At 55.4% G+C, this 21934-nt stretch overlaps 4 protein-coding genes across 7 annotated transcripts; all 4 read right to left on the bottom strand.

The window, feature by feature from the left end:
* Positions 1-12: 12 nt before the first annotated feature.
* LOC147048617 (zinc metalloproteinase nas-4) lies at positions 13-2606 on the bottom strand. Its single transcript, XM_085927056.1, has 10 exons — positions 2484-2606; positions 2375-2407; positions 2250-2303; positions 1440-1483; positions 1294-1363; positions 1113-1227; positions 867-1039; positions 448-529; positions 259-380; positions 13-180 (listed from the first exon to the last, which is right to left on the bottom strand). The coding sequence occupies exons 1-10, from the start codon at positions 2533-2535 to the stop codon at positions 38-40; spliced, it is 888 nt and encodes a 295-aa protein (XP_085783182.1). The 5' UTR covers positions 2536-2606; the 3' UTR covers positions 13-37.
* Positions 2607-3820: 1214 nt separating this feature from the next.
* Positions 3821-10996, bottom strand: slc4a5b (solute carrier family 4 member 5b). Of its 3 annotated transcripts, none has more exons than XM_085925867.1 (17): positions 9263-9496; positions 8871-8958; positions 8627-8781; positions 8425-8553; positions 8179-8353; positions 7981-8114; positions 7691-7871; positions 7530-7620; positions 7068-7120; positions 6797-6988; positions 5639-5800; positions 5392-5570; positions 5239-5311; positions 4946-5014; positions 4686-4859; positions 4252-4422; positions 3821-4092 (listed from the first exon to the last, which is right to left on the bottom strand). In XM_085925867.1, exons 1-17 carry the CDS (start codon positions 9418-9420, stop codon positions 4084-4086), a joined length of 2193 nt encoding a protein of 730 aa, XP_085781993.1. In that variant the 5' UTR covers positions 9421-9496; the 3' UTR covers positions 3821-4083. The 3 variants fall into 3 exon arrangements, with proteins under 3 accessions (XP_085781993.1, XP_085781992.1, XP_085781994.1); XM_085925866.1 differs by lacking the exons at positions 3821-4092; positions 4252-4422; positions 4686-4859; positions 4946-5014; positions 5239-5311 and adding exons at positions 9656-9711; positions 10122-10226; positions 10341-10502; positions 10612-10772; positions 10869-10993 and having other exon boundaries at positions 5356-5570; positions 9263-9420; XM_085925868.1 differs by lacking the exons at positions 3821-4092; positions 4252-4422; positions 4686-4859; ... (2 more) ...; positions 5392-5570; positions 5639-5800 and adding exons at positions 5854-6324; positions 9656-9711; positions 10122-10226; ... (1 more) ...; positions 10612-10772; positions 10869-10996 and having other exon boundaries at positions 9263-9420.
* A 1261-nt stretch (positions 10997-12257) lies between these two features.
* LOC147048615 (uncharacterized) lies at positions 12258-13753 on the bottom strand. The gene is made up of 4 exons (XM_085926971.1): positions 13718-13753; positions 13461-13511; positions 12934-13004; positions 12258-12583 (listed from the first exon to the last, which is right to left on the bottom strand). Exons 3-4 carry the CDS (start codon positions 13001-13003, stop codon positions 12258-12260), a joined length of 396 nt encoding a protein of 131 aa, XP_085783097.1. The 5' UTR covers position 13004; positions 13461-13511; positions 13718-13753.
* A 2159-nt stretch (positions 13754-15912) lies between these two features.
* On the bottom strand, positions 15913-21235 carry scarb1 (scavenger receptor class B, member 1). 2 transcript variants are annotated; one of them, XM_085926639.1, is made up of 13 exons: positions 21062-21235; positions 19187-19347; positions 18940-19081; positions 18673-18876; positions 18501-18596; positions 18237-18352; positions 17981-18147; positions 17671-17789; positions 17182-17255; positions 17015-17066; positions 16761-16910; positions 16529-16592; positions 15913-16319 (listed from the first exon to the last, which is right to left on the bottom strand). In XM_085926639.1, exons 1-13 carry the CDS (start codon positions 21179-21181, stop codon positions 16312-16314), a joined length of 1473 nt encoding a protein of 490 aa, XP_085782765.1. In that variant the 5' UTR covers positions 21182-21235; the 3' UTR covers positions 15913-16311. The 2 variants fall into 2 exon arrangements, with proteins under 2 accessions (XP_085782765.1, XP_085782764.1); XM_085926638.1 differs by lacking the exon at positions 21062-21235 and adding an exon at positions 20191-20612.
* Positions 21236-21934: the final 699 nt, after the last annotated feature.

Genomic DNA, 21934 nt, shown 5'->3' with positions numbered 1-21934 from the left:
GGCACCATTACAGTAAGGACAAGAACAAAGATTTTATTTAGACATCGGAGACTGTTGAGCTGCGCTTTCTGGCGCCACGCAGCGGCGACAGCGTGGTATTGCGGGGAAGGCCGACAAAGTCATCAATGTATGCACTGAAGATAGGCGCTGGGGTAGGTTCCGCCACATTGCCCACTCGGTCTGCTCAAGCCGACAGATGAATAGGTCAGGGTACGTTACCGGCTAGAATCTGAAAGCTGAGCAACATTAATGACTCACCGCAGTTGTAGAGCAAACGAACTCTTTGGACGTCAGTGTGCGTCATGGCGATGCGCTGGCCCATGTTGTTGTCCTTCACCTTGGCCACGATGGTAGGCTGCCCATTAGCTGAGAAGAAATTGCTGCGCGCCCAATGGGTTTAACAGCCACAATGTCAATTTGAGCGAGCGAGGGCAACTGGCGCCTTACCTGCCGTAGTGCATTATGGAGGGCAGGTCGTACGGAAGCTGGAACGTTTCTCCCGGCTGAATCTTGAAGTTTTTATGATGTCCTTGAAAACACAAAGCGAGGCTGGAGCCGGCATCCCCCTAACAAGCGCTTGAAGCCGCACGGAGAGCTCCGATCAAAGGCAGCTGGAGCCGCCGCGACAGCGCCAGGCTCAATTTTTCTGCCGAGCTCAAAATTGACGGCCTACCTTCAACACGACGTCAGGCGAGCGTAGGTCTAACTCGCAACTACACTAGAGGGCCAAACATTTCGCCGAGTAAATCCAACAAACTATCGGCGTTGACGGCTTCCGCTCATTGCAGACAGCCCAATCTCATTTCATTTGACAGAGAATCCAGATCCGAATCCCCACGGTAGGACGCAAGGTCCCGGTCGCCCACCTTGCATGATGTTGCCGGACAGAACGTGGATGTATTTGCCGCGGTCCAGCCTGGTGTGTTCGTGGAAAAAGCCCAGCGCGTGGAGGACCTCGTGAACGATGTTGCCTACCTTACAGGTGGCTCCCACGTGCACTTCCTGCCTGCCCCCCATGAAGCCCACGTAGGACGCACACCTGCGGCATGGCGGCAAAGACTTTACCGATGCCTAATCCTCAGAATAAATGACAAAACAAAAACTTGGCGCACCCGAAGCCGCTTTTGAAGAAGAGGTAGTCTGCCTCGCTGGTGCGCTGGTGGAAGGACAAGCAAGTGTGCAAAGTGACCATCTTCAGGGCGGCGTCAATGTCATCTGTGCGGTAGCCTGTGGGACGGACAGCGCTGGTGATTAGGCTTTTGGGCTGGTGCCAGCGGCGGCACTCGCTCTCACCCAACTCGTAGTCAATGCGGTACGGGATGTGTCTGGAAGGCCACTGGCGGTTGGCCGCGTTGCGATAATCCTGCAAGGCAAAACGGTCGCTCGGTTGGCCTTGGCGGCGCTCAAAAACCCCGCCGGGAAGTCAGGACTACGCTCACCGGAAGAAGCATGTCACCTTCCGCCACCACATCGTCCATCAAGCCTGTCCACACGTTTGCACAACAGCACTTTTGTTTACTTTTTCTTTAAATCACAACACCTGCTTAAAATCCAATCATTGCATACTTTTTGATACTTTCAACATTCATATGATCTGGCGACCAGTCAGCGGTTTTTGGAACAAAGCTTCATGACAAAATTATGTTCAGCATGCAATGAAATGAGCTCTTCACAATTTACTATGAAAAGGACTTGTTGCCTTGAAAACGGTCTTGCACAAGTACAAAAAAGTGACGGCAGAGGGCGCTAAGTCACCTCGTTTAACAGGACGTCAAGGTGCAATGCAACTGGCTTGCTCTTCAAACAGAACGCGATATTTTTAGGGCTAGTGGCAGGCCAATGTAAATCCGGGCCAGTTAGTGAACTTGAAATAAATCTTAAAAAAAAAAAAAAAAAAGTCATGACGTTTGGAGCGAGCGTCATGTTAAGCTAGCCCTTTCCCATACGTCGAAATGGCATGGCGGGTCATTTTGGGACCGCTTGTACGCACGCATCTTTAGCAAACGCACACTTAAAAACACGCTGTCACGTCTGAATACGTAAATAAAAAAGTTCTAGCACATAACAAGGAGGGTGACCAGACGACTTCTTTCTCCCCGGACATGTCCTACTTTTGAGATGTCTGGGGGGAATTTCAAAATGGTTCGATTGCCGCCTAGTCGTCGCGCACATCAACAGCACCAACCCAAATCTGGTCACCCGAGTAACTCTTAGTGATTAAAAGAAGATGAGAAGGCAAAAGTGCTGGCCTGGGAGCGTCTCCGGGTTGTTCTCGGTGTACTCGAGCGCTTTGGCGAAGATGTCTGCGTTGGATGATAGTCAGGTCATTGAATTAGCCAATGTCGCTTGAGCAAAGCTAACATACAAACAGTACCTGGCTCCTGGAGCGGCAACGGGACGCAGCGGCCTGAAACAAAAAACGTCCCATCAAAAAGCCGTGCAGACAACAAGTTCCATAAAGAATCGCCGTCTGCGACGTTTACCCGCACGCGGAAAGCTGGCCCAGCAGAAAAGTGCAGCGAAAGGCAGCAACATGGCGACGACGCTGGCTGATTAGCGATCAATGCCTACACCTGGGTGGCGCCGCCTTAAATAAGCGAATTGTGCTGATTAACCCCGTAGAGGGCAGCACCTGCCCCCTGCTGTGTGGAGGATTGAACTGCAAGCCGTCAAAAGAAAAGAAAAGAAAACTAAAGAAAAGAAAAGAAAAAAAGGCCCTTTGTAGTGATTGCGAATGCGGGAATCGTGCAATTGGAATTGGAATGGCTAATTAGCGTGAGGATAATCTCAGCATGCCCTTGCGTGACATCTTGTGGCGCGAAAAACTCGTTGGCAGCTTACTTTACGAGTAGCGGAGGCAGAGACGGTCACCAGCCAGCCAGCCAGCCAACCAAGCCTTGTCCCCCGTTCCTGAGCAAAAGTGGCTCCGAGCGCTGTCGTAGGCTCGATCGCTCCCTTCGTGAGGCGCCATTCCCATTTGTGTTCAAGCAGCAGACATCGATGCTAATCGCTCCCAGGTAGTTTGCTTGCTTGGCAAATGAGCATGGAGCAAGCCGTCTATCTGTTGACCATGTGATGACAATTTGCGCGGAATTTTAATCGGTCTCATACATTGCTTGCTTGACTCATACCGAGTACATATTTACAACCAATTAGTTCTTTATTGCAAGAAAGACGGAAAGAAATGGAAAAGTAGACAAAGTAGATTTGAGTGCAAGATAGAAAAAGTGGCCAATATGACAGGCAAAGTAGGTTGGAATGGAAGAAAGGAAAAGTGGCATTTTTGCACAGGCCGATGTGGCGATGAGGCCCATGTTTGAAGGGCCGCTGGCGAGGTGCGGCGCCCGCCGGCGAGCCCGACTGGCTGGCCGTGGCTGCGCGTCGACTTCTCGCCTTTCCATTGGGTCCACTGGACGTCCGAGAGATGGGAAGGCAGGGGTTTTTTTTTTCATCCACGACGTGTTTTGCTCTCCCCTAATTGGGTGCTGACGGGTTAGCCGCTAGCTACGCACGGTGTTACGCTGACTCCGATGATGCCGTCCTCATGAGTCGTCCAAATGTTCATTTGAGGAAGTCACATCAGTGTAGCTAAGGGCATGGCTCGCGGTTTATTGTCTTGTGTGCCGGCACTAGGAGTTTGATTCCTGCATATGACGGTGTAAAAAAAAAATCCGTATAGCTAAATGATTGGCATGTGTCACTAGCCACCAGCGGTGTAACAAACGAAACAAAACAACGTTTATTTATTTATTTATTTGTGAGTAATATGACACGAGCGGGTGGGATTCACTGGTTGAGTTGGGGGGGGGGGGGGGGGGGGGGGGGTTAGTGTGGGCGTGGTCAGGTTGCTCCATGGGGACCGCAGAAGGCGTGGTCACATAGAATGGGAGGAGTCAACATGCTGAACTGAGTTGAGCCGAGCCCCCGGCCGCATGAGACGAGCAAAAAGGAGATCACTCTAAAGTGGTGTCGGCCCGCTTTCGGGTGAACGCGGGACGTCGCTGGGGACACGAGCGCAGACAAAAGGCTGTGGCGTTGCGTTCAGGAAGAAGCAAGCGGAAGAAGAAACTGCAGGCAGCCACGTTAGCAACACTGCAGGACAAAGAACACAAGGCACATGAGTGTCAGGTCGCATCAAAGGGCTGGCCGTCGACGGCACGGGAAGAGCGGAGCTGCCGGTGTGTTTTGACTGGCAAGGGCGTCAAAGATACTTTGCCAGTCAAAAGCTCCATCGAGGACGTTTTGGCTCACCTCCTCGTCGCTCTCCGCCTCGGCGGCGCTTTTCTTCTTCTTCTTTTTCTTCTTTTTCTTGTCATCTTCGTTTTTCTTGTCTTTGTCGGGCAGGAGGTCGTCCAGCCAGGCCAAGTCGTGCTGGGAAAACATCATATCCAGAAGCTTCCGCACCACCATCAGACCCAGGATCTGCACAAGGGAGCAAGTGGACCTACCGTGAGCAAGCTCATTGGTGGCCGTGCTGGTGCTGCTGCTGCTGCTGCTGTTGCAGCCTTTGGCTAAGGGAGACTACTGGCAAAATATGGGATCGCAAAGCGAGCTCCACTTTGGGCGCAACGAGCGGCCGGTGAAAGGGGCGGCTCGTCACCTCCGGCCGACTTGCGAGCGTGGCGTCGGGTCGTCCGTTTGTCGCCGACCCGACCTCTCGGAAGGTAAACCGTGCACAAGCTCACCATCACGGGGAAGATGATGGCCAGGAAGGTGGACTTGAGGACCCAGAGGACAGCCAGGCAGGTGATCTGGACCAGGGTGAAAAGGTGGACTCGGCGCAGAGGGACATGACGCAGGAAGGCAAAGTCCGGCTGGTGCTTGGGCGGCATCAGGTACAACTTGATGCGCTCCCAGAACTGGTGGGCAAGCGAGCAAGCAAGGCAATTACACACACACACACACACATACAGTCAACCGCCACGGCGCTAACGCTGCCGCCAACCTGGATTCCGCTGAGCGAAGCCACGCCCATGTAGAGGAAGACGCCGTACAGCACCGGCATGGGGATGTACTGCAAGGTGACAATTGGCGTGGTCAGCGTACCTTGGCCTCACGCTAACGTCGATGGATAGTGAGCGTGCAATGCTAAGACATCGGCGTCAAGAGTTCAGAGCGTGCATGCTGTGAAGCAAATTGCGTGAAGGGAGCGAGCGGCTCGCTTTGCGGCAAAGGCTCATCGAGCCCGGCCGGCTGGGGGAAATCAGAAACGGAGCCGACGGGCCCCTCAAGACTGACCTGCAGGACGGGGGCGAGGAACACAGAAAGTCCCGTGAGGACAAAGACCAGAGTTCCGGTCAGCCTCTGCTCGCTGGCGCCGAGGAAGAGAGCGGCCGAGTTAACGGGGAAGCGGAGACGTGGCCGGCACCTGCGGGCGGGCTGATTTCTTACCGGACCCCCAGGAACTGGGGCTGCTCCCCGGGGGCGCTGGACTCGCTCTCCATTTTGAGCGAGTCGATGTGTGCAATGGAGATGACTGTGGCGGCCACGTACCACGGCAGCCCCGTGAAGGAGCACACGGCCATCAGGATGCCCACCCAGAACAGGTCCAGGTGGTACCCGCAACCTTTCTGTGTGGGCGGGGTGAGGATGAGAGAGAGCGAGAGCGCTTGCCGCGAAGCCCCAAAGCCCTTCAGACCTTGAGTTTGTTCTCCTTGCGGTTGACGATGACGGCGCTGATCTGCTGGTCCATGAAGATCAGGATGGTGACCAGCAGCGCCGGCACGAAGCTGGCTAGGTACCACCACCACGGATTCCTCCCGAACGGCATCACCAGCCAGCCGCGGTCGGCGCGCGTGGGCTGCAAAGCGAGCGAGCAAGCACCGTGAATGAAGCCTTTCAGGACAGCGTCGTGATAAGTTCGCAGAGTGGAACTGAAGTAGCGTGCCGGCAAAGCGGCGGGGTGTGTGCGTGAGTGTACCTTCAACTCAGTGGGAACGATCAGTTTGGGCGTGTCTAAACCCATCAACATATCCAGAGCCACAAAGGACATGATTGACATGAAGATGGCAAAATCACTGATTAGCTTCCTTAGCTTAGCAACGCACAAAAACAGTGTAGAGGAAGAAGAAAGGCAAAACATGTGTCAGTTAAATCACTCTGATCAAAGACGTTGATTATGCTAGAAAGAAAGAAAGAAAGAAAGAAAGAATGAAAGAGGGAGGGAGGGAGGGACACGGTACAAGGGAAGCAAGGGTCACGTGCCAGGACCTTGATGTGCATAGGAATGTGCAGTTTGGCCGTGTCCAAGCCCAGAAAGGCGTCCAGTCCGCAGAAGAGAAGGATGGAGATGACGATGGCAAAGTCGCTGATCAGCTGACGCAGCTGCGGAAAAGGGGCGGGGTCACGGCGACAGCGTGCTCTCTGAGATGGTCGCCGGGTCACGCTAGCACGGTGCAGTCCCGTAGCGTTGCCACTTTGGCTCGCTCGTCTTCATGTTGTTGGAGCCGTAATGGCTAAGACACAGCGCTGCGCACTCAATTCCATTTTGAAAAGCCAAGCAAGCGGTTGACTGAAGTGACTCGTCAAATTCTCTCTCCACGGGTGCAATTCACGGCAATCGGAACCGTCCGGCGGCAGCCCGGTGGTACGCTTGACGGATTGGAAGGAAAAAAAACTCACGTTTGCCGCATTTGGACAATGTGACCGAGTCTTGTGCTTTCTCCAAAATGTCTTTGCCATTATTGGTGCAACGACATGAAAACGATGCGCCCGTCCGTCATCACGGTGCGTTCAGCCGTTCATGCTGGAGAGACGTGCGGGTCGGTCGGCAAAGACGATGGGATTCCCGTCTCACCTTGGTGGGGAAGTAGCGGCTGAACTTGAACTTCTTGAGCGCCACGGTCATGGAGTAGGTGCCGAAGAAGAGGATGAAGGACATGAGGGCCAGATCGGGCACGTACTTGCACGCTTTGCCCACCAGGGCGCCGCCGTACTCCACGCACTCTGTCTTGCTCAGGCGAGTCCAGTCCAGATCGCTGGCGTTGAACTGCGGCGCCACACGTGCGACAGCGGCTCGAGATGCGACATTGGCGGGCGCCGCCGACGAGGACGACGAGCTCACTCACCGGAAGCGACGCGTTGTCGTCGGCCAGAGGAGCTGAGATGTCGCCGGCGAGAGCTGCGTGGAGAAAGAGGAGCTCTGGCAAAAGAGGCAAAGTGACGCCGAGGAAGCGGCGCTGACATTGGTACTCACGTGTTCAGGCCACGTGGCCGCCCGCGAGCAGGGAGGAACACAAAAGATGAACATGAAGACTTGTACTAAGTTCATTCTGTTTCCTTTTTTCAATCACTTTTTGGTTCTTTTATCACAAACAGGGTATTTTGGTTGTATTACCTGACACGTTTCGGCATGAACTTCCGCCTTCATCAGTTGATGACTTGATGATCAGCCTCTGATGAAGGCGGAAGTTCATGCCGAAACATGTCAGGTAATACAACCAAAATACCCTGTTTGTGATAAAAGAACCAAAAAGTGAATGAACATGAAGAGCGAGCGGCTCTTTGGGACCTGCAGGAGGAGAACTCACCCTGGTCTGGAGGCACGCAGTCGCACTTGTAGGACGTGGCGTATTCGGGCTTGAAGGAGCGGTTGATGGGGTAATACTTGAAGGCTCCCACCTGAATGCACGCAGGCACAGTGACATCATGTCCCACGCTCGGCTCACATTATGGCGGAGAGCGAGCGAACCATCTTTTTGATGGCGTCGGAGATGAAGATAAAGGAGATGAGGCTGGAGAAGCCTTCCTCTGTGAAGCGGGTCATGTACTGGATGATGTAGCTGGCGTCGGACAACACCAAGACCAAGCACTGCAGGCACGAGTGGATCCCGATCCACAGGCGCAGCTCCATGTAGTCCACGCCGTTGTTCCTGCAGGCAAAGGCGCAAAGGTCTGGCGCTGCTCGCTGGCTGGCTGGCTGGCTGGCTGGCTGGCTGGCTCAGCTGGCTGACTCGCCCGCCCCTGCACCTCGGCACTCACTTGCAGAACTCGTAGAGGAGCTTCTCAAAGATGAGAATGGGGCCGGTGGAGCTGAGGATGATGAGCGGCTGCCCGCCGAACAAACAAAAGACGCTTCCGGCCAACGCCGTCCCCAGAAAGCTCTCCATCACGCCCTGAGGACGGAGGAGGGCGTGCGTGCCTTCAGGCCTTTCCTTTTTGCCTAACTTTTTCCTTCACCTGGTAGTTGTCGGTGGCGTCGCCCAGCAGGCCGCCGAAGGTGATGGCGTTGGTGATGCAGCCCAAATAGATGAAGAGCACGGCCGAGACGCTCTGGATGTGGAAGCCGTCGTAGATGTCGCTGCAGTACCACGGCGTCTTCCTCTTCACGTCCAACCACAGGCCGCCGCCGAGCCTGCGGGCCGGCCGGCCGGGTTAGGCTGGCGCCCGGCGGGCCTCCGCCGACCGCCCCCTCGCCGCTCTTACCTGCCAGTGAACTTGAGCTCTTCACCGACCGCGTGTTGGACGGGAAGTTGCTCGTCGTCACCGCCGGCCGCCCCCCCGGCCGAGCCGTTGGTCTGAGCCGGCGGCTCGTTCAAGTTTAGCACGGACTTCCTGCAGGGGGAGCGAAGACAGGACGAGGGTCAGGCGAGGCTTTGGGTTAGGGTTAGGGACCGTCATCTCCTGCCTCATCTCCGCCGACGGAACCTTCTTGGGGGGTTCGATGCGGATTTTGGGGTCCCATTCTCCCGGGGGCAGCACAATGACCTCATCCAGGAACTCGTCCAAGCCGGCAATGAGGTCCTCGCGCTCCCGCGCTTTGTAGGCTACGTCGCTGAAAAGCTGGAGGTGCCGCCGGGACACGTTCGCTTAGACCAGACCAGACCAGCCCAGCCAAAGACGATGGGGGAGAGGATGGCGGAGCAACTTACCTCGTCCACCATTAGCGTGGCGATGGCGCGCCCAATCTCATTGTACGACTTGGTCTTGCCCGGAGGACCCAGGAGGATGAAGAGGAACCTGCAAAAGATGCGTCCGGCTCACAAAGGGCAACGTAGCACTTGCTTGCGCGAGCCAGCCAGCTGCGGGGTCATCTCGCTCGGCCCGGCCCACCCGCCCTAAGAGGGCAACGCTGGTGCAACAACAGCGGGATGCTTTTGTGCATCCCGGACCCCCAATGTGTGGCAATGCTGTTTCTGATGCCCGAGGCTCATGGTTGATCTGGCCGCAGGTGATTTGCAATATGCCATCTGAGTGGCTTTTTTTTTTTTTTTTTTTTAAATGATGGGACAAGCTTTGACTGGATCGGGCGGGCGTCACCCACCTGGTGGGCACCGGGACTTCGGTGAGGCCGCCCAGCGTCGTGGCCTGAGCCAAGCGCACAAAGGACACGAAAGGCTTGTCCAGAAAATCCACCTCGCCAATCAGCACGTTGGACGCCTCGGCATCGCGGGGAATCTTCTTCATGAATTTGTTCCTCATCTGCACGAGGAGCAAAAGCCGGAGCTGAGCTGCGCAGGAGACACCCAATCTCTAATAGCACGTTTGCCCTCGCCGCTCGCTGGTCTGGACGTTCACGGGTGCGCACAAACCTTTCACACAATTGCTTTGGCGAAAGCAGAGCGCGAGGTCTGCGCACACGCGCGCACGACCCGAGATAAAGGCCCCGCTTCGGGGCTTTGACCACAGCGAGACAACGTACGGCGCGTCTAGTCACCTGGTCCGAGCTGGGCGTTTCCGAAATGTCATTCATGCTGCGGCTCTGAGCGTGATCTGCAAATGTGACACAAACACGCAAGCTTCATTTGAACGTCAACAAAGACGGCATTGTTTGTGTCGACACGCACGGATTACATTCTTAATGATTTGAGACCCCTGCCAAATTCCTCCATAATCCTTTTCACGCCAAAAATACTTTTCCAAAGCACCCCGTATCATTGTATGGCTTCCAAAAAACTTCATTTGACCATACCAAATGTCAAGAAAACCATCAAAAAGAACAGCAAAGAAGGATCCCTTCACTTGGCTTCAACTCGACATCATTTGAGAGCGTGGCGTCAGAAGACACCACGAAGACCGCCTACGTCTAGTCAACACAAAAGCGCTCTCAGCAAAAAGTTGGTGTGCCAGCGTGGGATGCTAAAGCCAGCGAGCTAGTGAGCATGCGTATCTACGTGACTCACGCAGGCCTCCCAGGCTGCCGGCGCGTGGTGTCGGCAGGTCGTCGGTGGAGCGCCGGACGGCCGAGCTGGTGCTGCTGCGATTCAGGTTGGCCTGAGGACTACGGTCTAGGGGTGAAGAGGTGGAGGGGGCGGGCGGGCAAGCAGCACCGTGTTAGAAGCCTCTAGAGGGTCAAGCACAGAGCGCCGGCGATGTGCTATGCCTGCGCTGCGCTGGCTCACTTGCGCCGGCGGCGGACGACGACGACTTCCCGATGTCGGCCAGCGAGCGATGGATGGGCTTCTTGGTCTGGTGACGGTGTTTACGCAGCAACACAAAGACGATCTTGTCCTTCACCTCCTCTGAGATCAGGCCGTCGGCGATCTGCCGCTCCACCATCTCGTCTGCGGAGATACCGCGACGACGCGTCGCTCGCCAGCACGTTTGCGCCTCGACACATCGCGCCATCGCATTTGGCCACGGGAAAGCGATTCCTTCCGCCCGGCGACTCACCGACAATCTGCGCGAGGGAGAAGGCCTCCAGGTCCAGGAGGATGCTGCCAGTCTGCAGACACGTGCGCAGCTCAAAGAGGCTGTGCAGCGTCAGCGTGGACACGTGCGGTTTGCTCCAGCGCTCGCCACCCTCCTCCACCTTCTCCTCGAACTTCACCCACCTGTCGATCACAAGGGCACCAAACACAAGGGGCTGTGGCGAAGTGGAAGCTCACTTGAGGCGACAGAAGAAGACAGAAGAAAGCGGTGGCGCTCACCTGGCCGACTCCTTCCACTCCAGCTCTCCGCCCTCCTGCTGCAGCGTGTCCATCTCAGTGAAGATGGTGGGCGTGGGCGTGCCGTCGTCCTCCCCCAGGATGTGACGAAGCCGCTCGGCCGCCGGAGAGACTGCAACACGGCCGACGTAAGAGAGGCGTGTGGAAGCTAGCGTTTGGCTCAGCTAGCGTTTGGCTCAGCTAGCGTTTGGCTCAGCTAGCGGCTGGCTCAGCTAGCGGCTGGCTCAGCTAGCGGCTGGCTCAGCTAGCGGCTGGCTCACTTTGCCTCCCTACCCCTCAGGCGCTCTTTTGACTTCTACCTTTGGACTTCTCGCCATCACTTTCTTACTTTCTTTCTTTTGGTTCCAATCAACAGCGAGTGCACGATATTGCTGCAACAAAGAATGACTGTTTCATTTGATATTTGCTAGAGGGTGATTACACTGTCCCATCCGTCCATCCATATGTTCCGTTCTTCCGGCGGGTGGGAACAGTCTGCCATTAACGAGCTGCTCTAATTAGTCTCTGCGGATCGATGGACAACGATTGGCGAGCCTGAAGGCGCTCGCCACGTGTGCCCAACACGCACGCCGTTGCACGACACTTCAGTTAGGCTCTGCGAGAGCAACTCCCGAACATTTGTGGATTAGTTGTCCATCAATTAACGATCATCAATTTGACAATTTAACAATCTCCGAAAGCCGTCGAGGATGTCGGGAGCCTTTGTCGACAGTGTCAATCTACGAACAAAAGAGAGTCGGGCCTTCCTGGTGGCTTACGGCCGGCACGCTCGCTGTTACCTGTGGAAGGGCCCGCCAGCGTATGGCGGGAACAAGCCATGACGGGAGAGCGTCCGTCCGAAGCCCGCGCTGCTCGATCGCTCGCTCGCTCGCTCGCTCGGCCTAGATTTGGCTGGGCGAACAGCAACGACGGCGCGGCCTGCCACGTCTAGCCTCACGAGGTTGCCGCCCCCAGCCGCCCACCCAAAGCGCGTCGAGTTTCATTCAGGCGCTCGACACGCGTCAAAGAACTCTCCTCCTCCTCCTCCTCTCGCACACATGCACGCACGCACGCACCTGACCCAGGCGCACGTGCACGTCTTTAATCGGCTTAGGGCCTGAGACAGTCGGGCGGCCCGGAGCGGCGGAATGTGGAGAGCTGATGGGACATCGGAGGGAGGCCACCCTTCCTTCCGCAGCACAAATGGACAATTTGGTGACAAAGTGCCGTTTGTTCCGCATCACGAGTGAGATCCATTTGACGGACGGACAAACGGACGGAGCAGCAATTTGCTGGGACGCGCAATTGAGCAAAGGTGCCGCAACGGATTGAACTGCTGTTCCAAAGTACTGCCGGACAGCGGCTTGAATTGGGTGCTTTCTTTGCATGCCACTAGGGGGAGTCCGCGTACGCCTTTTGAGAATCTCTGGCCTCTCGCCAACAAATTGGAGCAAAAGCCAAGACGGCGGGCAGCTCACCCGAGAGGTCGGCGCGCTCCACGATCTGAGCGTGACGGTCGCGGCCTTGGTCGTCGTCATCGTCGTCGCTGTCCCGGTAGAAGGCCGGCCGGGCGTGCTGGCGGTGCTCCTCGCAGGCGCGTCGCTCGTAGTGGGAGCGACGTGCGGCGTGCTCGCCGTCGTGCCGGCGTTCCGACGAGCGGCGGCGACGTCGCTTCTGCCGGCGGGAAGCCGGACTGCCCAAGTAGGACGCCTCCACGTCTGCGCACGCCACACATGTCACTGCGGGCTTGTCCTCAGCCAGAAATGGCCGGTTGTCTTTGACACCACTGCCGCTGCCATGCTAACGGTGGAGCTGACCTTGACGCGGGCGACGACCGTGTCAAAGTATAGCGCCATCTACTGCCGGGAAGGACTGGGCCAACTCGGTCAGATATTTTGCTTGCCTTAAGCATCAATTTGGGCCGTCTGCCTTTTCCGCACGTCGGAGCGTTTAGCTAAATGACAGCGGCGGTCGCGCCTAATGACGCCGGCGACACGAATCCAATATTGTGAGACAGCGGCATTCTACCTGCGCGATTAGCATTTAGCTTGCGGCCACGTGTACTCACCCTCATCACCGTCGTCGTCGTAGCGACGGTGACCCCTGTCTCTGGCGCGCTGCCACTCGTGCGGGTCCATCCTGCAAAACAAATTGGACACGTAATGGCTAAATAAGTGGGCGGATGGGACCCCCACGACCGCGCCCCCTCGCCACCATTGCAACTGCTCAAGTCCAATCATACTTTTTTTTTTTTTTTTTTTTTAATTGTCATCGTGGAGTTCACCAAGTTCCAGTGGTTTCTTCACCATTGACTGACAGGTGCTCTTTTTTATTTATAGATATATCTTGGGTACGAGCGGTGGGCAGCTCGAAAATAAATGGCACTGAGTCGTACGATTAGGATAAACGTCAAACACGCGACCCATGCCGGTTCATCTTTAACAGTGACGAGTCGGCGCGATGGCGGAAAGCGGCCCACCGCCGCGACTTCCTGTAAGGGCGCGATCGATATATGTCATTCGGGATGGCTGAGCCGCCGCTGAAGCCCGGTCATCCACCGTGAAGGTCACGTTTCCATGATGAGGCTGAACTTACGTTGACTTCCTGCCAGCTGACCTTCTCCCGCTCACCGCGACGCTTTTGGCCCTGCCGCGCACACGCACCAAAGACACAAGGCCAAAGGTCAAAAGCAGACAATCTTCAAGAAAGTCAGCATTGAAGCCGACGCGACAGGTGATCTGAAGCGGCCGCCGGCGGGTCGCCGTGACACACATGTAATACAGCCGCCACAATTTGCATGCAATTCATCTCATATGTGCCAAAAAGAAACAAAGTGAGCGAGCGGCACTTACCTGAGGAAGAGCGGAAATGAAAAGGTGGGAACTCCGACAACGTCAAACCAAACAAGAGCAGCAGCAGCAGCAGCAGCAGCAGACTGGCCCGATGCTCAGCCGACAGCAGCCGGCCGACAACTGACGCGACTCTCACACACTGACTAGACAAGGTGTGTGCGTGGGCTCACGCGCCCCAGGGCATTCATTGACGTGCACTTTCCATTTTCAACTACGCCATATTGATTGACAGGATTTCCCCTGCGCTGCTGTTTCAAGGGACACGATTTGGGTTCAAGTGCAAACATCCGGCAAAACATTTTCGGAAGCGCAATGCTTAGCGCATGATCCTCACCAGGGCTCAGCCCAGCAGTCTTTGGGACGATGGTACACCCTGAACGGGGCGGGCGCACTCGTCTCTGTCGTTGGGAGGAGCAGCAGCAGCAGGAGGAGGAGGAGGAGGCAGCGGCCAACCGCCGCGGGAACAAGCTTCACGTCATTCCATGTCACACAACTGCAATCATTCTTCAAAATTCTAGATATGTCAACTTCAAAGGCCAGCTGCAAATATTTTTTTAGTGTGGTGAATTTCTTCTGTGGTGCCCCTGGAACGTCCTGTTGAAAGTGGCTGGCTTGGGGAGGGAAGAAAAATAGCTCTTAAACACCCAGCTGACTGGAAAAAGATTTTATTTTTCCAAATACAACCAAGTGTGTCACGCACGCCCAGACAAAAAAAAGAAAGGCTAACCCCTCACTAACAAACACGCTAGTTACTGTCCATAAAATCCAAAACACTGCAGTGAACCTAGGGACCATTTCAGAGGTCTCACATTAAAACAATAGCCCGTGTTTTTGTGCCGCTCGCTCTCTCTCTCTCTCTCTCTCTCTCACCCGGTCGCCCAGCGAGTCTTCTCCGATGGGTTCACTTCAGCACACGAGCACAAAGTCCAGTGCGAACGTCCGTGAAATGAAAAGCAGCACATGTCCAACGTCCCGGTGGGTTTTTCAAACGGCCGGCCAGATAGAAGCTGGAATCTTTGGGCGCTCCTTTTCCTCGTCTGTCTGGGAAAGTCAGTTGAAAACAATGCTACAGCTTCTTCTGCTTGTTAGCAACGACGGCGAACGGTCAAAACTGTTCAAAACCTCCGCCCAGTCAAGCCAAACCGATCAGGACCAATGGGAGCATTGGACCGAAAGTCTCCTACCGGAAGTTCCTATCACACCCCCACACACAAAACCACCCAAACAAACGAAGAAGAAAAAAAAAGTTTTTATCTGGTTGTTTTCATCGAATTTATTATGTTGCGAAATCCTACAAATGTTTTTTAGCCATCAAAGATTTATTTAACGCCTGCGTTTCAAATGAGTTTTGAAACGACTCGCAAATACTTCTATAAAAGCAAGTCGAAACAAAAGGTCGACGTTCTTGTGCTCTCTGCGCATGTGCAGCAAGATGCTGAATTCTTCTTTTTTTCCGGGGGTGGGGGGATATCCCTCTGGAATTTGAGTACATCGTTTTTACTTTGAAGAGGATGACCATTGTGCAGCTGCGACATCTGGCGGACATTTTGTGTCAATACAATGACATGATTGTGCGGCGGACGGGTTCAAGGGAAGAGGTTTCTCCTCGCGTCCTGTGAATTGTCTAGAAAATAAGAGGCCATTGGAATTCATTCTGGTCCGAATGCTTCCCTTCGCCACTGTGTCAGTATCTCAGGTATTTGGGGAGAACACTTTAATTGAATTGGCCAACTTCAATTTGTTGTCTTGTAATTCAGAGGTCACGCAACCTGTTTCAACACTTCAGGTGGCTGAGTAAGTCAGAAGAATAAGAATCCGCCCGCACGTGTGGACAGACAGATAGTCCCAATGATAAAAAAAAAAAAAAAGTATCTTTGGCAAAACCGAGAAATTGGTTCCTGCCCAATAACAGCAGTGTTTGCACGACTGATGTTGTATATCGAATACTTAATGAGACGCAAACCAGTAGCAGTTCCTTCCTTGTCGTGGGATGAGTGCGACACAGCGCCACCCTGTGAAAGCAAGGGGAACTGCACCGGTCACGAGACGTGGCACACCTGACGTCATGACGCACAGGAACCTTTCATCAAGTCCTTGTTTTTTCATGGGCTCGGAGTTGCAAGCTGTGCCAGTATCTGATAACAAGGGCAAATTTCATCTTGTGTACAGTAGACAAATCATAAAGGCAACTTGCGGCATCGTCACGACGACGTTTATTGTTGCTCAAACTCGCGCGCTGTAATCCATACAAAGCTGTAATCCATACAAAAGGAACAACAAAGACAAACTGACGGGACAGCCTTTTCACGGAAATGTCATAGCCCCGCCCCCGGAAACAACTTTCAAAAAGTCAAAGGAGCAGGTGAGGCGGTTGCGTTTCATCACCGTGACCACGGTCTCAACACTCGCCATTAAAAAAAAGGATAACGTCGCCCAATCGGCCGCTCCAATTTATGCTCGTTCCCATGGAGACAAAACAAGGTCGGGCGTCAGTCAGGGTGCCGGGAAGTAAATGCCATGTGCGTGCGTGCGTGCAGGTCATTGCGGCCGTCTGGGCTGGGCGGGCGCTTCTGAACGCGTTGCCGCAGTCGGCTTCACTCGTCTGTCAAAAACAACACAGCGGCTGTGAGGGGGCGGGGGGGGGCTGCATTCCCAAATCCAATTTGGGGGTTTTCTGCCCATATACGCCACGTGCGTTTGGAGCCCTTTGGGATTGCAGTGGCTGGGTTAGGGAGCGGGGATGGCACGGGCATCACTGAGCGCAGCGACAACCCATGCCGCAAGTTCCAACCTACGTGCGTGCGTACCCACCTGAGTCTCCCCGCTTGCTTTTCTGCGGGGCGCCATTGCTGTGAGCCAGATCTTGGCAGGCTGCCTGAAAGACGAGCGCAGCGTCTCAGACACGGGAGAAACGAGATGGGACCATGGCGCAGATAAGGGAATGGGGAGGACGTACGATGGACAAGGGGGGGGGGGGGGGCTACAATCGGTCTGGGCGCGATGCTCACACGCATCAGCCAAAGCGGCAGACGGCTGGGCCTACCTTGCGGCTCCTGTGCCAGACAACGGCGGCGACGGCGGCGGTGACCAGGCCGAGCGTGATGAAGCCGTACTGCGTGACCTCCATGACGGCGGGCAGCACCACCAGGTTGGTGTGGAAGGTGTCCAGGACGGGCCCGTCCATGTAGCCGCTCTGAGGACGGAGAGCACAAAAGCTCTGGGTGAGAAGGCCGGGAAGCGGCATCAAGCGGGCCCGCGATTCCCATGGCCCTCGCCCTGCCGCGCTGGCTCACCCACCTCCTCAAACCAGATCATGGGCATGACGGTCTCGGGGATCTTGCCCGTCTCGCTGCCAAGAGAGGCGGTTGGGCGGGAGAGAAGAAGAGGAGGAAGAATGGCGGGGGTTAGGCTTTGCGGCCAGCTCGCAAACAGGAACAAGAAAAGCACTCGGGGAAGGCGCCTACGTAATTCCTGACACTCTCTTGACGTAAAGGTTGAGCTGCAGGCGGATGGACACGTTGAGCGGGACGCCCGTTTGCTGCAAAGACAAAAGAAGCACAGCGGCGGGCGGGCCGAGGCGCCGGCCGTTAACGAGGCGCGCGGGACCCGCAAAGCCGCGCAGACAAAGAACGGAAGGCCTGCGCCCGCGCGCCATCGCCACTTCCTGTTTTTACACTCCAATCGCGCGCAACGGACGAGGGCAGCGGCGGCGTCTTCGAATGGTCAGCGAGCGTGTCCGCTGTTATCCAATTAGCTTATCTGCCAGCCACTTTGGTCAACAGTCACGGCCGGCCGTCTTTTATCGGGCTTGTTGTCAGAAAGGTGCTGGTGAACTTTGACCTGCGCCCCTTCGCCAAACTATCTTTAGTAGCGACGCCCACACTAAACACAAAGTCTGCACCGCCATGTGCCCCCCCCCCATAAAGTTTATCTGGCCAAAGATAACAACTCACCGGGTGGATGTCTATGAAGAGTCCGTGCTGGTCCTCGCTGGGCTGGAGCCCGTGCACAAAGTCCAACAGGACAGGGTCGGCGTTGAAGAAGTGCGGATGCGAAATGAAGACGGGAGAATCTGAGCAAAACCGACAAAGAGACCGACGGCGTCAAAATGTCATGTTTGCTGCCTTTCTCGTTTCACGTACGTCATGGCAACTTTTTGGTTTGCGCCAGCCATCTTGCAAACAACCCAGCCCATTTGCATTTTGGGTTCTCAAATTGCCAGCTGGCAAACGACGTCCCCCCCCCCCGAGAACTACTACTGACTGTGGCGGCAGCTGCTGACGTTGAGCAGACCCGACTGGCGGCAGGGGCAGAATCCCTGGTTGGGGGCGTAGTCGCTGCCGTTGGCGAAGAGCGTCTTGGGCGCCACGTAGCGGTACAAGGGGATGCCCCTCATGCTGCCCGCACGCTGGTACACCAGCTCCATGGACCTGCCGGCGACAAGCGGAGCGTGGCCAAAAACAGGCTGGGAGCCAGCCCAAAAATGGGTTGAAAAGGACCGGCCGGCAGCGGCGGCAACCTGCAGGCGTCAGGGCTGTAGAAGGCCAGCGTGGAGTCTCGAGTCATGAAGGGCGGCCACATCTGACCCGCCGTGCCGTTGATCATGTTGCACTGAGGTGTCCGCCAGTAGCTGAGCTGACAAGAGACAAACACGCCAGCCAGCGAGCGACAGTTGTTGTACGGGCTGAAGGTGGTTCAAAACGTAGTCGAAGCCAGCGCAAGGCTGGAAAGCTTCACGCGGGTGAAATGCAAGATGCGATACCGGGACGCTCTTTGACCTTACCTCAGTGAGGCCGTTCCAGGAGTCCACCCTGTGCACGTTGCCAATGTCGTCCTGACCCGTGAAGACGGTGAACAGGCCCGTGTTGGAGTTGTTGAACTGCACAACGGGCGGAGAGTCTGTCAGTGGTGCCGGGCCGGGCCGGGCCTCCGGGCACGTGCCGGCGGCACCTCACCTCGCTGAAGAGTCCAAACTTGCCGGAGGTGGGCAGCATCCCGGGCAGGTACTTGTTGAGGAAGTCCACCAGGCCGCTGTCGTAGCCCCACATGAGCTCGCCCACGGTCTTGGTGAGGAAGGGGCCCTCCTTGAACGACTTGAAGGTGGCGCTGATCATCAGTCGCAAGGCAAACGGGAGGTTCTCCATCATCCCAGCCGCGCCCTGAGAGAGGCGGGCGGAGTGTTAGCCGGCTCAAGTCCACGCCCCTTCCAACGCGCCACTCACCAGCACCAGCATGTTTGGGATGGTGACCACGTCGGACTCGTTTCCGGCAGACATGCCGGGCTCAAAAAAGTAGCGCCGGTACTCTAGGTAAGTCACCGTGTTGTTGGCGTGGAACGTGATGTTGTCCTTTTGGCAGCGCTTCCTGCGTGTCAAGGGGTTGACGTGGGGTCAGGCCGTGGCGTCGGCGGGTTAGGGCAAACAAACAAACAAACAAACAAACAAACAAACAAACGGTAGCCACTCTGACCTGTACACGTAAGGGCCTCGCTGCTCCAGCATGGGCTTCTCGCCGTTCAGGACCTCCTTGGGGTTGAGGACGTGGAAGAAGTAGACTGACATGTAGAACGGCACCGGAATGTCCTTCCACATGCGGTACGTCATCTGGTTCTGCGGGTCGATCACCGTGTTCTGCGCCCACCACACGCTTTGCGTTTGACGCTTGCTTTCATGCCCGCCGTACACTTTTGGATCGGTCGCAGTCTCGGGGACGCCGACCTTGCAGCGGATCCACGACATGGGGGGGGGACACGCCCGATACGGCGACTAATCTAAATGAGCTTATCGGACGTGATGAACGGAGGGAGATAAGCAAGCGAGCAAACAACTCCAGAGGGTTAGGGTTCGTCTTACCGTGGTACGTGGCACATTGATTGAAAATAAAGTGAAGGGTCTCCTCAAAATAACCAAAAGTTATTCCATCAATTTCAATGAGAGTTTCGAAGAATTGTCTTTTCTTTTCAGAAAACATTTCCTTTTGTTTTGGATTCTCCATGGCTGTGTGTGCTTCCCAAATGTTGACTTTGAGACTAGGTTCCTTGACTTGTTTATTGACTTATTTAGCATATGTATAAAACGGCACGTGTTTTCTTTCGGATCATTGACCGATAAAACATCAAGTGTGTATTTCAAAAGCAAAATGATTGAGTGCATCGCTACTACTCCCCACCGGCAGAGAAACAAACTCCTTGCTGACTGACACATCGCATCCAATTCCGATGTCCATTTTATTTTTTTATTTTAATCATCGCCAGCACGGGAGCATTTCAAGCAAAATGTGGAACTATTCAATGATCACGCACTGACAAATGCACCTTGATCCGATCGAAAGGAATGCAAAGAAAAAGTTCGAGGCGCATTGCGCGTCGGAAGAGCTCCGAAGCTTGTTGCGTTCACGTGCCGTCGGGCGGCCGGACTTCACCACCTCTGCGGCGGGCGGCGGCGTTCAGTGTCCGTGGGGAACGCGGGACTCACCTTGACGATCTGCTGGTCGATGATGAGCGGACCCACGATGGCCAGGATGGTCCCAAACACCAGCGCGAGAACCCCCGCGACCATGAAGCCCACCGCCACTTGGCTTTTGCACGCCGCCATGCCCGCACTTGCTCGTTAATTTCCTTGAAGCTAACCGTTAGCCTGCTAGCAGCCTCGCGGGCCAGCTAAATAATCGCGCACGCGCGTGAGCGCGTAGCTCGTCTCGAGTACTCGTTTCGAGTGCTCTTCACGTCCTCCCACCTGCCACTTTTCGGACGAACGAGTTTGAGGGGCTCGTCCGTCGCCATCTCATTTAAAGCCGGCTGGCCGCGGCAACCGCACGGCTATTAGCCGCGCCCGCCCCTCCTTCCCGCGAGGCCTCCTGGGAAATGGAGTTCACCACGCTGCGCGGCCGTGTCTCCTCTCCGACCAAAAAGCTAATTGGACCAATGCGCTCGCTCACTTGGAATTGTATATTCCAAAATGTGGAGTGACGAGTAAGCACGCACCTTTTAACTGTCCTCTAAAATTAACATTTTTCGACCTATATTGTGTTTATTTGGGCAAGCGAGTATTTGATATATTCACACTCAAGGCAAACAAGAGAAGTACTATAGATTCAAAACGAGTTCAATGCCGTGTACATGCTGTGCATTGCCGTCCTTAGAGACCCGAGCCATTCCTCTTTTGCAGCAAGTTTGCCGCTTTAGTTGGACTTTTACAAAATTGCACAAATGTGGGAATTAAATCTACTAAGCGAAATTTGCCGTGCCAGCACCCCGAACCTTGAGATCCTACAAGTAGCCGAACCCGATCTGATAGGGGGGGGGGGCGTCTCTACCCGCTCCTTCCCGCACCCTCGCACGCATACCTTGATGATCTGATCGTTCATGACGGCCCGGCCCACAAAAATGAGAATAACTCCGGACAGCGCGGTGAGAATTCCGGCCGCCATAAAGCCCAACGCCACCTTGGACTTGCCCACGGCCATGTCGGAGGGAAGCGATGGAGATCCGGAAGTAGTTGAGGCGGAGGACGAAGCCGGTGTCCGGGCGGGCGTCGGGCAGTCATCTTTATAGACACGACGCCGTGGGCGGCGGGCGAGCCGGGCCCGGCCGATCCTGCCCTGCTCTGCCCCGCCCCCGACATCCTGCGAGGGAAAGCCACCTCCAACTTGTCTTCAAGATTCTCTCGTCCGAAAAGGTAGCCTTGCTTCCAAAGCGGCTCATTGCTATTTCTCGAGCGCAGTAAATTGAAATATTGCGTGCGTTCTATCATGAACGTTGGAAATCGTCTGGCCTTTTCGCACCCACCACGTGTTGCCGATTGCTTCTGAAAAGTACGTTGCAGCGCGTTTGACATGCGAGTGTGGAAGATCTGTGCGCCGAAGCCCCTTTTCACCCGCACGCGCAAGTCGACCGACGAGCACACTGTGCGCGCGTCCATCCATGCGCGTGGAGGATGTGGTGAAATGCGCTGCAGTCAAAACAAAACAAAAAAACAAGCAGCGGTCGTCTTCCCTTTTTCTCTGATTGGAAGGAAGGAAGTCACATTGTAGTCAGCTGCATGAGAAAAGGCCAACGCAAGCAAAGCTTTCTTCCTGGCGATTGCGGCCATATGTTGCGATGACGTGGGCAAAGCTCCGCTCCGCGTCCCTCCAAGGCCGCTTGTCAAACCTCGCTCATGGCCTGGCCATGCACGAGCGCAGCTCCCACCAAATTGCCCATTCAAGTGTGCCCGCTTT

This window comes from Syngnathus leptorhynchus, chromosome 12 (assembly GCF_054491065.1).
Source record: "Syngnathus leptorhynchus isolate UIUO chromosome 12, UIUO_Slep, whole genome shotgun sequence".
Lineage (NCBI taxonomy): Eukaryota > Metazoa > Chordata > Actinopteri > Syngnathiformes > Syngnathidae > Syngnathus > Syngnathus leptorhynchus.
This window is presented reverse-complemented; position numbering and strand designations above follow the sequence as displayed.